The sequence below is a fragment of the Lucilia sericata genome, unplaced genomic scaffold (assembly GCF_015586225.1).
Source record: "Lucilia sericata isolate MDLA Ls3-8-SP2 unplaced genomic scaffold, ASM1558622v1 Contig000540F_arrow, whole genome shotgun sequence".
Classification (NCBI taxonomy): Eukaryota; Metazoa; Arthropoda; class Insecta; order Diptera; family Calliphoridae; genus Lucilia; species Lucilia sericata.
The window spans coordinates 25158-40000 of record NW_023994550.1 but is presented as its reverse complement, the minus strand read 5'-3'; the positions used below and the strand labels follow the sequence as shown (position 1 = coordinate 40000).

Sequence of the window (14843 nt, the reverse complement as noted above, 5' to 3'; positions counted from 1 at the left end):
AAAAATCGTTTGAGCTGATTGAGGACATCTCGACACTTGATAGGGTTAATGTGATCAGGGAATTATTTGACCAGACCGGTTGAGATCCTAATCGTTCTCAAGCAAACAGTCTTCCAAGACTGAAAACTATAAATATGTCGAAGGACCATGATCAATGGCAGTTGTTATCGCAGAGCTACGTGACCGAGCTTTGAATGTTCTTACGGAGAAGAGTCAGAATTTCTCTTAGTTGATATAGATCAATATTAACCTCTACCAACACTTAATGGGTTACTTCCTAAACGCCTCTTAAATTTTGAATTTTGGATATTAACATCTGCCACCCCTTAATGGGTTACTTTCTAAACCCCCTTAAGTTTTTGCATTTTTCTTTTTTTAGCTTTTAACCATCATTATATTACTGATGATGGTAAATATCATCATGTTTCTTAGGTGAATAATAAAACTTTTGTTTCTTTTTTTTGGTGAAGTAGCGCAATTCAACAAACTTTACCCTCTTGATAGATGTTTGTTTCACAACATTGATACGAGAACTCTGTAAGAGAGTAGAGTAGTATTAGCATTAACTAATCCATAAAACTTCTTTTAAATTGTATGTGATATTAATGATCATATAATTTCCTTGTTGTTGTTTATTTGTATTCAAAAATGATGAAATATTAAAGATAATGCTCATTCGAATATGATTATAATGCGAGTTAAGATTATTATGTATTTTTTTTTAAGTAATAAACACAAAGATGCGTTAAAAATTCAAGATGTTTTTATAATGAAGAGTATTTAGTTTATGATGGTGAAAAAAAGCAAGGACAGACAAACCGATAAAAATCATATAAAAAGTTTTTATTAACGTAAATAATTAAAATTTTAGGAATCGAATGAGTGATTAGAGTGAGTATGAGTTTATTCATTTTCTGGTAGTTAGAGTTAGACTTCTGCAAATGTTGTTTAAAGAAAATCATTACGAACTTATATAACATGGACGGTTTTTTTATTGGAAACAAGTCATAGAATATAGACTAGCCGATGGACCAGTCTATTGAATAGTCTATGAAAACGTCTATGGACTGTTGTATGGTCAAATTGTTTAATTGGTATATTGACATGACTTGTCACTAACCTATGGATAGGTTTATTGAACAGTCCTTTGTGTATTCTATATAGTACTCAATGAAATAGTATGTTGACTAATTTATTGAGCAGTACATTGAGTAGTCTATTATTTAGCCTATGGAGGAACCCATTCACTATTTATGGGCAAGTCAGTGAACTAGTTTATTTACAATTTCCTGCTTTTGGAGGAATCCTGTTGATTGAGTCGCTTTTAATGATTCATTAAGCTGAGTTGAGTTTGAAATTAATAAATTCTTGGTCTTTAAACTTTTTGGCTTGGGCGATCCTTCCATTTCAAAATCGATTTTGCATAAGGCAGGTTTAGTTCAGTTTTAGTTCAGTTCTAGTTCAGTTCTAGTTCAGTTCTAGTTCAGTTCTTTTCAGTTCTATAGTTCAGTTCTAGTTCAGTTCTAGTTCAGTTCTAGTTCAGTTCTAGTTCAGTTTAGTTCAGTTCTAGTTCTTTCTAGTTCAGTTCTAGTTCAGTTCTAGTTCAGTTCTAGTTCAGTTCTAGTTCAGTTCTAGTTCAGTTCTAGTTCAGTTCTAGTTCAGTTCTAGTTCAGTTCTAGTTCAGTCTAGTTTCAGTTCAGTTCATCTAGTTCAGTTCTAGTTCAGTTCTAGTTCAGTTCTAGTTCAGTTCTAGTTCAGTTCTAGTTCAGTTCTAGTTCAGTTCTAGTCAGTTAGTTCAGTTCTAGTTCAGTTCTAGTTCAGTTCTAGTTCAGTTCTAGTTCAGTTCTAGTTCAGTTCTAGTTCAGTTCTAGTTCAGTTCTAGTTCAGTTCTAGTTCAGTTCTAGTTCAGTTCTAGTTCAGTTCTAGTTCAGTTCTAGTTCAGTTCTAGTTCAGTTCTAGTTCAGTTCTAGTTCAGTTCTAGTTCAGTTCTAGTTCAGTTCTAGTTCAGTTCTAGTTCAGTTCTAGTTCAGTTCTAGTTCAGTTCTAGTTCAGTTCTAGTTCAGTTCTAGTTCAGTTCTAGTTCAGTTTCTAGTTCAGTTCTAGTTCAGTTCTAGTTCAGTTCTAGTTCAGTTCTAGTTCAGTTCTAGTTCAGTTCTAGTTCAGTTCTAGTTCAGTTCTAGTTCAGTTCTAGTTCAGTTCTAGTTCAGTTCTAGTTCAGTTCTAGTTCAGTTCTAGTTCAGTTCTAGTTCAGTTCTAGTTCAGTTCTAGTTCAGTTCTAGTTCAGTTCTAGTTCAGTTCTAGTTCAGTTCTAGTTCAGTTCTAGTTCAGTTCTAGTTCAGTTCTAGTTCAGTTTAGTTCAGTTCTAGTTCAGTTCTAGTTCAGTTCTAGTTCAGTTCTAGTTCAGTTCTAGTTCAGTTCTAGTTCAGTTCTAGTTCAGTTCTAGTTCAGTTCTAGTTCAGTTCTAGTTCAGTTCTAGTTCAGTTCTAGTTCAGTTCTAGTTCAGTTCTAGTTCAGTTTCTAGTTCAGTTCTAGTTCAGTTCTAGTTCAGTTCTGTTCAGTTCTAGTTCAGTTCTAGTTCAGTTCTAGTCAGTTCTAGTTCAGTTCTAGTTAGTTCTAGTTCGTTCTAGTTCAGTTCTAGTTTCAGGTTCTAGTTCAGTTCTAGTTCAGTTCTAGTTCAGTTCTAGTTCAGTTTAGTTCAGTTCTAGTTCAGTTCTAGTTCAGTTCTAGTTCAGTTCTAGTTCAGTTCTAGTTCAGTCTAGTTCAGTTCTAGTTCAGTTCTAGTTCAGTTCTAGTTCAGTTCTAGTTCAGTTTCTAGTTCAGTTCTAGTTCAGTTCTAGTTCAGGTTCTAGTTCAGTTTCTAGTTCAGTTCTAGTTCAGTTCTAGTTCAGTTCTAGTTCAGTTCTAGTTCAGTTCTAGTTCAGTTCTAGTTCAAGATTCTAGTTCAGTTCTAGTTCAGTTCTAGTTCAGTTCTAGTTCAGTTCTAGTTAGTTCAGTTCAGTTCTAGTTTCAGTTCTAGTTCAGTTCTAGTTCAGTTCTAGTTTCATTCTTAGTTTCAGTTCTAGTTCAGTTCTAGTTCAGTTCTAGTTCAGTTCTAGTTCAGTTCTTGTTCAGTTCTAGTTCTAGTTTCAGTTCTAGTTCAGTTCTAGTTCAGTTCTTGTTCAGTTCATAGTTCACAGTTCTAGTTACGTTCTGGTTCATTTCTCGTCAGTTCTAGTTCAGTTCTAGTTCAGTTCTAGTTTCAGTTCTAGATTCAGTTCTAGTTCAGTTCTAGTTCAGTTCTAGTTCAGTTGCAGTTCAGCTTCTAGTTCAGTTCTAGTTCCGTTCTAGTTCAGTTCTAGTTCAGTTCTAGTTCAGTTCTAGTTCAGTTCTAGTTCAGTTCTAGTTCAGTTCTAGTTCAGTTCTAGTTCAGTTCTACTTCAGTTCTAGTTCAGTTCTGTTCAGTTCTAGGTTAGTTCTAGTTCAGTTCTAGTTCAGTTCTAGTTCAGTTCTAGTTCAGTTCTAGTTCAGTTCTAGTTCAGTTCTAGTTCAGTTCTAGTTCAGTTCTAGTTCAGTTCTAGTTCAGTTCTAGTTCAGTTCTAGTTCAGTTCTAGTTCAGTTCTAGTTCAGTTCTAGTTCAGTTCTAGTTCAGTTCTAGTTCAGTTCTAGTTCAGTTCTAGTTCAGTTCTAGTTCAACTTTCTTTGAGTCTAGATCGTGAAATACTTTTTAAAACAGGGTGTCCAAATAGGCTTAATTTTTGGAGCGAAATCTATGATGTCAAACGCTCGGCTTTGTTAGGTTCCCAGTGGTATTTAGTCTCGAATTCTTTTTTTTTATTCTAACGTTATGAAGCAAGTTGTTAGATTTAAAGTTTAGTTAATTTTCGACTCAACATACGGTTGATAATTTACAGTTTTAATTTGTGCTTAATATATTATAATCACACTTTTACAGTCTATTTAGAACTATTTATGAAATTTCAGTGCTTGTTAGTGAGTCTAATTAAAAATATTAATTTTTTTTATTAAATTTTACAACTTTTTACATTAAAATGTTGTGCATCTCTAAAAAAAATAGCAATAAAAGTTCAGCTTGTTTAGATTTTTAACGACTTTAGTATCTTATAGTTAGTTTTTTACAATTATACAACTCTTGCAAAGTTTTAAACAAACAAACGCAATTTAGTGCGTTTTTTTTTTTTTTTTTCAAAAAAATTTAATTGCAATTGAAACTGCAATATAAAATTATAACAATTGGCTAGATGCGTTGCAGCACACAAATACTTGCAACAAACTATAAATATTTTATTCTTTTTCTTATCTCTTCTCTGAGGGATTTATGGATCTTAAGCATGTGGGCTGGTTTCTTAGCCATTATAATAGTTGGTCATAACGATTAAATTCATTTTGGGGCCATAAACTGAAATTCAATGCACCTGAGGAACCACCACCAAAAGCAATACTAACAACAAATGTTCACTAAGTTTTCTTTCTATATAATGTGCGTCTGCCAAATATTGTAAATGAAATGAAATGAGTTTGAGTTGGACTAATAAAAATAAAATTACAAATGAAAATAAAACTTAAGCTTGTAAGACGCATGAACAGCAACAAAAACATAAGAAAAGCACTTAAAATGTTAAAGGATGAAGTGAAAAAAAAGAACGAACAGAAGACCTAAAAGTACCATCCATGAAATACTTAAAAGAAGAACAACCAACCAACCAACATACAATACAGTCGGACAGGTGATTAAAACAAGTTTGAAATCAAATATAAATTTTATGGTTTAAATAAATAAATGTGAAGATATAAAAACAAAAACGAAATTAAAAAATTGTAAGCTATTTAAATATAAAATTTAACAAGAAAACTACATTATATGTTGCAAGAACTAAATACAAACCAAACTACAACTATGTAGGTTTTTATATGTATTCAAAACAATACCTGAGAAATTATATTTGGTAATGGTCGATCATAGAACATCCTACACCAAATATGATTATATACATACTATGTACTCTTTATTCTCTCTTGAGCCAATTCTCTTCTCTTGCAGTCAATTATTTTTTATCGCGAAAGATAAAAGATATTCACTAAGAACATAAATCAATTATATTCAGTACAGGTTCTCTGTGATAGTCTGGGCAGATTTTAGATTTGGTGTCTTTTTGGCTCGTTGGCAAGGCTTTCAAATGCGATCTTTTACGATTCGGGTAATCGTAATTGATCGATTTTTCATCGCAGGTAATGATTCGGAGCTCAAATTAATTGCTTTTCCAGTTCTAGTTCGGTTCTAGTCTAGTTCTAGTTCAGTTATAGTTCAGTTCTAGTTCTAGTTCAGTTCTAGTTCAGTTCGAGTTCAGTTCTAGTTCAGTTCTAGTTCAGTTCTAGTTCAGTTCTAGTTCAGTTCTAGTTCAGTTCTAGTTCAGTTCTAGTTCAGTTCTAGTTCAGTTCTAGTTCAGTTCTAGTTCAGTTCTAGTTCAGTTCTAGTTCAGTTCTAGTTCAGTTCTAGTTCAGTTCTAGTTCAGTTCTAGTTCAGTTCTAGTTCAGTTCTAGTTCAGTTCTAGTTCAGTTCTAGTTCAGTTCTAGTTCAGTTCTAGTTCAGTTCTAGTTCAGTTCTAGTTCAGTTCTAGTTCAGTTCTAGTTCAGTTCTAGTTCAGTTCTAGTTCAGTTCTAGTTCAGTTCTAGTTCAGTTCTAGTTCAGTTCTAGTTCAGTTCTAGTTCAGTTCTAGTTCAGTTCTAGTTCAGTTCTAGTTCAGTTCTAGTTCAGTTCTAGTTCAGTTCTAGTTCAGTTCTAGTTCAGTTCTAGTTCAGTTCTAGTTCAGTTCTAGTTCAGTTCTAGTTCAGTTCTAGTTCAGTTCTAGTTCAGTTCTAGTTCAGTTCTAGTTCAGTTCTAGTTCAGTTCTAGTTCAGTTCTAGTTCAGTTCTAGTTTCAGTTCTAGTTCAGTTCTAGTTCAGTTCTAGTTCAGTTCTAGTTCAGTTCTAGTTCAGTTCTAGTTCAGTTCTAGTTCGTTCTAGTTCAGTTCTAGTTCAGTTCTAGTTCAGTTCTAGTTCAGTTCTAGTTCAGTTCTAGTTCAGTTCTAGTTCAGTTCTAGTTCAGTTCTAGTTCAGTTCTAGTTCAGTTCTAGTTCAGTTCTAGTTCAGTTCTAGTTCAGTTCTAGTTCAGTTCTAGTTCAGTTCTAGTTCAGTTCTAGTTCAGTTCGTTAGTTCAGTTCTAGTTCAGTTCTAGTTCAGTTCTAGTTCTAGTTCAGTTCTAGTTCAGTTCTAGTTCAGTTCTAGTTCAGTTCTAGTTCAGTTCTAGTTCAGTTCTAGTTCAGTTCTAGTTCAGTTCTAGTTCAGTTCTAGTTCAGTTCTAGTTCAGTTCTAGTTCAGTTCTAGTTTCAGTTCTAGTTCAGTTCTAGTCAGTTCTAGTTCAGTTCTAGTTCAGTTCTAGTTCAGTTCTAGTTCAGTTCTAGTTCAGTTCTAGTTCAGTTCTAGTTCAGTTCTAGTTCAGTTCTAGTTCAGTTCTAGTTCGTTTAGTTCAGTTCTAGTTCAGTTCTAGTTCAGTTCTAGGCTCAGTTCTAGTTCAGTTCTAGTTCAGTTCTAGTTCAGTTCTAGTTCAGTTTCTAGTTCAGTTCAGTTCAGTTCTCTAGTTCAGTTCTAGTTCAGTTCAGTTCAGTTCTAGTTCAGTTCTAGTTCAGTTCTAGTTCAGTTCTAGTTCAGTTCTAGTTCAGTACTAGTTCAGTTCTTAGTTCAGTTCTAGTTCAGTTCTAGTTCAGTTCTAGTTTCAGTTCTAGTTCAGTTCTAGTTCAGTTCTAGTTCAGTTCTAGTTCAGTTCTAGTTCAGTTCTAGTTCAGTTCTATCTAGTTCAGTTCTAGTTCAGTTCTAGTTCAGTTCTAGTTCAGTTCTAGTTCAGTTCTAGTTCAGTTCTAGTTCAGTTCTAGTTCAGTTCTAGTTCAGTTCTAGTTCAGTTCTAGTTCAGTTCTAGTTCAGTTCTAGTTCAGTTCTAGTTCAGTTCTAGTTCAGTTCTAGTTCAGTTCTAGTTCAGTTCTAGTTCAGTTCTAGTTCAGTTCTAGTTCAGTTCTAGTTCAGTTCTAGTTCAGTTCTAGTTCAGTTCTAGTTCAGTTCTAGTTCAGTTCTAGTTCAGTTCTAGTTCAGTTCTAGTTCAGTTCTAGTTCAGTTCTAGTTCAGTTCTAGTTCAGTTCTAGTTTCAGTTCTAGTTCAGTTCTAGTTCAGTTCTAGTTCAGTTCTAGTTCAGTTCTAGTTCAGTTCTAGTTCAGTTTCTAGTTCAGTTCTAGTTCAGTTCTAGTTCAGTTCTAGTTCAGTTCTAGTTCAGTTCTAGTTCAGTTCTAGTTCAGTTTCTAGTTCAGTTCTAGTTCAGTTCTAGTTTCAGTTCTAGTTCAGTTCTAGTTCAGTTCTAGTTCAGTTCTAGTTCAGTTCTAGTTCAGTTCTAGTTCAGTTCTAGTTCAGTTCTAGTTCAGTTCTAGTTCAGTTTCTAGTTCAGTTCTAGTTCAGTTCTAGTTCAGTTCTAGTTCAGTTCTAGTTCGTCAGTTCTAGTTAGTTCAGTTCTAGTTCAGTTCTAGTTCAGTTCTAGTCAGTTCTAGTTCAGTTCTAGTTCAGTTCTAGTTCAGTTCTAGTTCAGTTCTAGTTCAGTTCTAGTTCAGTTCTAGTTCAGTTTCAGTTCAGTCGTTCAGTTCTAGTTCAGTTCAGTTCAGTTCTAGTTCAGTTCTAGTTCAGTTCTAGCTTTCAGTTTAAAATTAAATAAAAGTAATTAAGGACGTTTAAGTTTGGAATTTGGAAACTAATACAATTATGAATCTGGTGTTTATTCCAAAAATGGGGAAGGGTAAGGTTTTTCACTTAAAGTGGACTTGACGGCAGTAAATCCTCTTTAAAGAATATAAACAACACGCTACTGCCATTACGCACTCAATGTTAAATTGTGCACGAAAATGTACGATATCATACTTTTTCACAACTGTTTCAACTGGTGTTGAATACCTAATGAGACGTAGCTGCTAATACAAACATCCAGCCCCACAGAATTCAAATGAACAATGAAGACAAATTGAATAAAAATAGTTTTGTATAAATTTCACATAATTATAAATAAAATATAAATTATAAAAATACCGGTAACGCCAGACATAATTAACAAATTAATTTATAAAGGTGCTAGCTGGCTACTTACATTTTAATAATTATGTAAATATAAGGAAAAAACTAATAAAATAAAATGATCAAGATTAAAAAAGTGTATTTTTTTTTTACAAATACTTACACATGTAAAACGGCTGTAGCTGCCGCCGCTGCTACAGCAGCTGCTGTTGTATTATTTACATCACTGCCCTGTTGATATTGCTACGTAGCTGCGGCGGCAGCTGCCGCTGCTGCTGCTGCGGCTATAACTCCAGCGGCTGGTGTGGTTGTTGTTGTTGGCGTTGGTGTTGAGGTAGCCGTTATCGATTCACCACATATACTACTACTACCCGATCGACTGATTTTGGACGGACTCGTTGATGCTCGACTTAGGGTTAGAGGTTCTTCGGGTGTTGGTGCTGAATGTGGTGGTATAATGGCAGCAAAATGGGGAGTTGGTAATTCAGTCCAAATGGTTCGACCCAATTGTATGGATGGATAAGCCCAATATGCTGGCGGTAGGGTGCCATAACGTTGATAATTATAGTAGGTTTGTGTTAGTTGATTTAATTGTTCGGTAGCTGTATTGTTGGGATGAGTGGGGATGTAGAAGGGTTTTTTGATTTTGTAAAAATAAAGAAAATATATATTAGTTTGATTTGTTACAAGAAATGTTTTGCTAAAAAAAAAACTTTTTAAAATAAAATTCTTAAGAATACAACAAATTATTTTAAATTGTTTTAAAAAACTGAAAACACTTTTTAATCTTGGGAAATAATCTAAAATTACTGTAAATGTAACGAATGTTCTCTTAAATTTCAATCAACAGCTATTGTCGTATTGAAAGTTGTATCATTTGGGAATTGAAATAAAACTATTTCAGTTATTTCTTTTCATTTCAACACAATTTATTAACACTACCAACAAATATAGTTGTATGTAATAATTCCTTTGTATAATTAAAAACTAAATATTTGTCGCGCTGAATCCTATACATTTTTATATAAAACCAACATTTTTTTAATACTTTTTGTCATCAAGTGTTAATCGGATTTGGCCAGACTTAATAGCTATTTATATATACAATAAAATACATATAAAAAAAATCAAAAAATGTCCACAACAGATTTTCTCGTTAAAAAATTAACAATTGTTGGTATTTTTCGTATATTTTTTCCATTGTTTTTTTTTTCTACGAACATAATGAAGCAAAAATAAAGTAGAACTCCAAACGGTAGTAAAAATAAACTTTGTTTTATGACTTTTTCCATTTTAACAAGTTTTTATTGTTATTTTTTCGTTTGTTTTTTTAGGTATTTGTTGTATATATTTTTGGCTTATTTCTTAATTTTATTACCGAAAGGATTTCAAATGTTAAACCAAAATCGTTAGTTAGTTGTGTGGATTTTGCTAAACAAAAATTACCTGCTCCAACTATAATATTCCGTATATAAAATGCTCTAGAACACGTAATTTGCCACAAAGGAACAAAAAAACGTAAAGAAAATATAATTTTAATAATAGAGGTTTTGTTTTGTTTTTCTCTTACGTTTTGCTTTAAGTGTAAACTACCGATATTTTATGACTTTCGACTAAATACAGACATTTTGCTTAAAACTGAAGTCCATTGTTCTTGCTAATATTAGCACATGATGCATAGATTTGGCAATTTTGCTGCAAGTCGTAAAAAGTTTTTTATACCCACCATCAAAAAAGATGTGGGGTATATTGATTTTGTCATTCCGTTTGTAACACATCGAAATATTGGTCATAGACCCACAAAAGTATATATATTCTGGGTCCTCATTAAATTCTAAGATGATCTAGCCATGTCTGTCCGTCTGTCCGCCTGTCTGTTGAAAGCACGATAGAGTCCGAATGGAAAGAGCTAGAGGGTTGAAATTTCACATAAATATTTCTTATAGGTAAGGTTTGTTTGGTATTGGAAATGGGCAATATCGGTCCACGTTTTCGGATAGCCCCCATACAAGTGGCCCCTCGAAAAGCAGCTTTAACAGCCATAACTTGTTTAAAAATACGAATATAGCGATAAAATTCGATATAAGTAAGTTTCTTATGATCCAAAATCACTATGCAAAATTTTATCAGGATCGGTCCATAATTGACCCTACCCCCCATATAAGGTCCCCTTCAGAAAATGACTAGAAAATTACTTTAACGCTTATAACTGGCCTAAATATACGAGTATATAGATGAAATTCGACGTAAGTAAGTTTCATTCGAGTCAAACGAGGTTTGATGGTGGGTATATAAGATTCGGCATAGCCGAATATAACACTCTTACTTCTTCTTTGTTTAAATGTTAAAATTTTTAAAATAAAATTGGGATTTTAGAAATTTTATAATTTAAAATGGTATCAAAGGGAAATTTTGTGTTAGCAAATTTAAAATTTTAATTAAGTAAAATGGTACAAAAATATTTTAAATCATAAATTAGGCTTTTGGTGTTTTGTAAATTTTTGAAATACTTAAGCATTCAACTTAAATTAGGCTTTTGGTGTTTTGTAATTTTTTTTTAAATACTTAAGCATTCAACTGGTCATGCAAAGATTGTAGATCTTCTCCCAAATCTACAACATGCTTCTGACTACTGTATTCCGGAACCGTGTATTACGAGATAGTATAATCTCTGATTATAATGTACCTTCACATTTTGGTATTGATGGACTAAATGTGTATACAGATAGTTCTAAAACAACTAAAGGTGTCGGCGGTGGCATCTTCATTGAAGAATTTGGAACGAAAATCTCTTTCCGACTCAATGATGAAGGGCATCTAATTGGCTTAGGTACTATCGGTTATTCAGCAGGGATATCAGAATCTATACTGACAGCCAAGCCGCTATAAAATCCCTGATAGGTGTATATTCTGCATCTAAACTTGTCCAAGAATGCCGGGCGTCTCGTCAACGAGATGGCGAGACATTTAAGAATTACCCTCTTTTGGGTCAAAGGACACGGGGATATAATTGACAATTCTATTGCTGACATCTTGGCAAAAGCGGGCATGAGTATGGCCACACTGGATATAGACCAGTACTGCGGCGTCCCCCTAGCGGCTATTAAGAAACAAATACACAACTTTTGTTTTAGTTCAGCTCAAGACCGGTGGTCTTAAGAACATACTTGCTCGATTGCTAAGATGCTATGGCCTTATATGGATCCTCATAAAACATCCTATATTTTAGGGCTAAGCTGAATTACTCTGAGCACTTTGTTATCAGTTCTTACGGGTCATTTCAAGTTCGGAAACCATGCAACACGCATTGGTCTTCCATATAATGACTTTTGTAGGAGCTGTCAAAATGAGGAAGAGGAGGAAACAATTACTCATCTTCTGTGTAATTGTCCGGCTCTGGAATCGATTCGTTATCAGGCAATAGGGTCGACATACTTTTTTGATCTAAATTTGTTTCTATTTCAGTTCTAGTTCAGTTCTAGTTCAGTTCTAGTTCAGTTCTAGTTCAGTTCTAGATCAGTTCTAGTTTAGTTCTAGTTCAGTTCTGGTTCAGTTCTAGTTCAGTTCTAGTTAAGTTCTAGTACAGTTCTAGTTCAGTTCCAGTTCTGTTCTAGTTCTGTTCTAGTTCTGTTCTAGTTCTGTTCTAGTTCTGTTCTAGTTCTGTTCTAGTTCTGTTCTAGTTCTGTTCTAGTTCTGTTCTAGTTCTGTTCTAGTTCTGTTCTAGTTCTGTTCTAGTTCTGTTCTAGTTCTGTTCTAGTTCTGTTCTAGTTCTGTTCTAGTTCTGTTCTAGTTCTGTTCTAGTTCTGTTCTAGTTCTGTTCTAGTCTAGTTCTGTTCTAGTTCTGTTCTAGTTCTGTTCTAGTTCTGTTCTAGTTCTGTTCTAGTTCTGTTCTAGTTCTGTTCTAGTTCTGTTCTAGTTCTGTTCTAGTTCTGTTCTAGTTCTGTTCTAGTTCTGTTCTAGTTCTGTTCTGTTCTGTTCTAGTTCTGTTCTAGTTCTGTTCTGTTCTAGTTCTGTTCTAGTTCTGTTCTAGTTCTGTTCTAGTTCTGTTCTAGTTCTGTTCTAGTTCTGTTCTAGTTCTGTTCTAGTTCTGTTCTAGTTCTGTTCTAGTTCTGTTCTAGTTCTGTTCTAGTTCTGTTCTAGTTCTGTTCTAGTTCTGTTCTAGTTCTGTTCTAGTTCTGTTCTAGTTCTGTTCTAGTTCTGTTCTAGTTCTGTTCTGTTCTAGTTCTGTTCTAGTTCTAGTTCTGTTCTAGTTCTGTTCTAGTTCTGTTCTAGTTCTGTTCTAGTTCTGTTCTAGTTCTAGTTCTGTTCTAGTTCTGTTCTAGTGTCTGTTCTAAGTGTCAATGTTCTAGTTCGGTTCTAAGTTCTGTTCTAGTTCTGTTCTAGTTCTGTTCTAGTTCTGTTCTAGTTCTGTTCTAGTTCTGTTCTAGTTCTGTTCTAGTTCTGTTCTAGTTCTGTTCTAGTTCTGTTCTAGTTCTGTTCTAGTTCTGTTCTAGTTTCTGTTCTAGTTCTAGTTCTGCTTCTAGTTCTGTTCTAGTTCTGTTCTAGTTCTGTTCTAGTTCTGTTTCTAGTTCTGTTCTAGTTCTGTTCTGTTCTAGTTCTGTTCTGTTCTGTTCTAGTTCTGTTCTAGTTCTAGTTCTGTTCTGTTCGTGTTCTGTTCTGTGTTCTAGTTCTGTTCTAGTTCTGTTCTAGTTCTGTTCTAGGTCTGTTCTAGTTCTGTTCTAGTTCTGTTCTAGTTCTGTTCTAGTTCTGTTCTAGTTCTGTTCCTAGGTCTGTTCTAGTTCTGTTCTAGTTCAGTTCTAGTTCAGCTCTAGTTCAGCTCTAGTTTAGTTCTACTTCAGTTCTAGTTCAGTTTTAGTTCAGTTCAAGTTCAGTTCTAGTTCAGTTCTAGTTCAGTTCTAGTTCAGTTCTAGTTCAGTTCTAGTTCAGTTCTAGTTCAGTTCTAGTTCAGTTCTAGTTCAGTTCTAGTTCAGTTCTAGTTCAGTTCTAGTTCAGTTCTAGTTCAGTTCTAGTTCAGTTCTCGTTCAGTTCTAGTTCAGTTCTAGTTCAGTTCTAGTTCAGTTCTAGTTCAGTTCTAGTTCAGTTCTCGTTCAGTTCTAGTTCAGTTCTAGCTCAGTTCTAGTTCTAGTTCAGTTCTAGTTCAGTTCTAGTTCAGTTCTAGTTCAGTTCTAGTTCAGTTCTAGTTCAGTTCTAGTTCAGTTCTAGTTCAGTTCTAGTTCAGTTCTAGTTCAATTCTACTTCTGTTCTAGTTCTGTTCTAGTTCTGTTCTAGTTCAGTTCAGTTCAGTTCAGTTCAGTTCTAGTTCAGTTCAGTTCTAATTCAGTTTTTGTTCAGTTTTAGTTCAGTTCAGGCGAATCTCGGAAACAAATACAAGAGTAATACAAGAAAAATTATGGAGTTCTTGGTTTCGAGTTGGTACAAAACTGTTTATTTAAAATATGAATTTAACAGTTTGGGAATTATAATAACGTAATTAGAAAAAGTAGTTAACTATAGAGTTCGATTCAAAACAGTTCCTTGTTTCGAAATTCATTCTAAATCTCTCAAATTTTTTATTAGTCCATATAGTTATTGGGCTATCTTCCAATATGTATCTAATTAGTATAATTCGTAAGCCACCAAGAACAATACTGATTATTCTGCCTTAAGGTTGGTCCATTAGAGGATCTACATACATACATAGCTCATAAAGTAGAACTTTTCCAAAAACGTATTTAATAAAAAAACCAAGAGTAATTTAATAACATTTGCATAAAATTATATAAAGTTGTAAAGTTTCTCAAGAGTTTTTTTATGGATAAAAATCGTCCCTTTAAACCAGTTTTCTTGAAATGAAATTCCTAATTTCTCACCTTAATCACCATTACTGATTAAAAAAGCCAGACAGACATAAAAGGATAATGTACATATACATATATGCACAGACATGGAAAATCTTGCTGACCATACTATTTAAGGTGTCATAAAAATTTACTTAAATATACAATTTTTTGTTTTTAATTTTCTATCTAATTTTTTTTATTTTATAACCGATTGGGTGTGTTTCCTAGACGCATACTCTGGTAAAATCATAAAAACTCCAATAGAAAAAAAACCGTATATGTGATTTCTTCAACTATTTGCCAGTTTTATTGCCGTTGATTTTAATGCTATAAAAACGTTTTCTAAGATACAATTCTTTTTCTAAAGGAACAAAATATTTCCTTGTACGAAATAGGAAAAAGAAACATAAAAGATTTCAAATTGTATATTTAATAGATTGCATGATGTGTCATTATTCTGAAATGCACTCAAGTGGAAAGTTGTAAAAGTTGAAAGAAGAAAAAAAAAATCGAGAATAGTTGAAAAAACACAGCCTGCAGTGATACAAGTTTTTGAAGTTATAATAAAAATTATAGGAATCAAAAAAAAAAAACTAAAGGTTTAAGTATGCCGGCCGACGTGAAATATGGTGCTAAATCTATTAGTTAATTTATTTTTACCTTGATTTTACGTTATTTTAGTTTTTAAACCAAAGTTCATAACTTAAATCATTTAGATGATTCTACACACAATTGTTTTTAAACTTAATTTAAAATTAATGTGGAATTTTTAAGGGTCTGCATTGAACGCATTATGGTGTTAAATAATTTAAATATACTATAACAATAAAGCGTTAAATTGAAATTAGTTATGCATTAATTTATTTAGTAATAAAACTTCTGGTCTTTGTTGCACTACTCGGTTTAGAGTAAACTATTTGATTGGTCTACTATAGAACGATACTT

At 33.3% G+C, this 14843-nt stretch overlaps 1 protein-coding gene across 1 annotated transcript in view; it reads right to left on the bottom strand.

Annotated features, from left to right (window-relative positions):
* Positions 1-14843, bottom strand: part of LOC119605961 (protein doublesex-like) — a gene marked incomplete at its 5' end in the record, with an annotated part of 49151 nt that overhangs the window by 10787 nt on the left and 23521 nt on the right. Inside the window, one exon of the mRNA XM_037959314.1 lies at positions 8243-8681. Coding sequence (XP_037815242.1) covers positions 8323-8681 — 359 coding nt within the window. The remainder of the gene's footprint in view (positions 1-8242; positions 8682-14843) is intronic.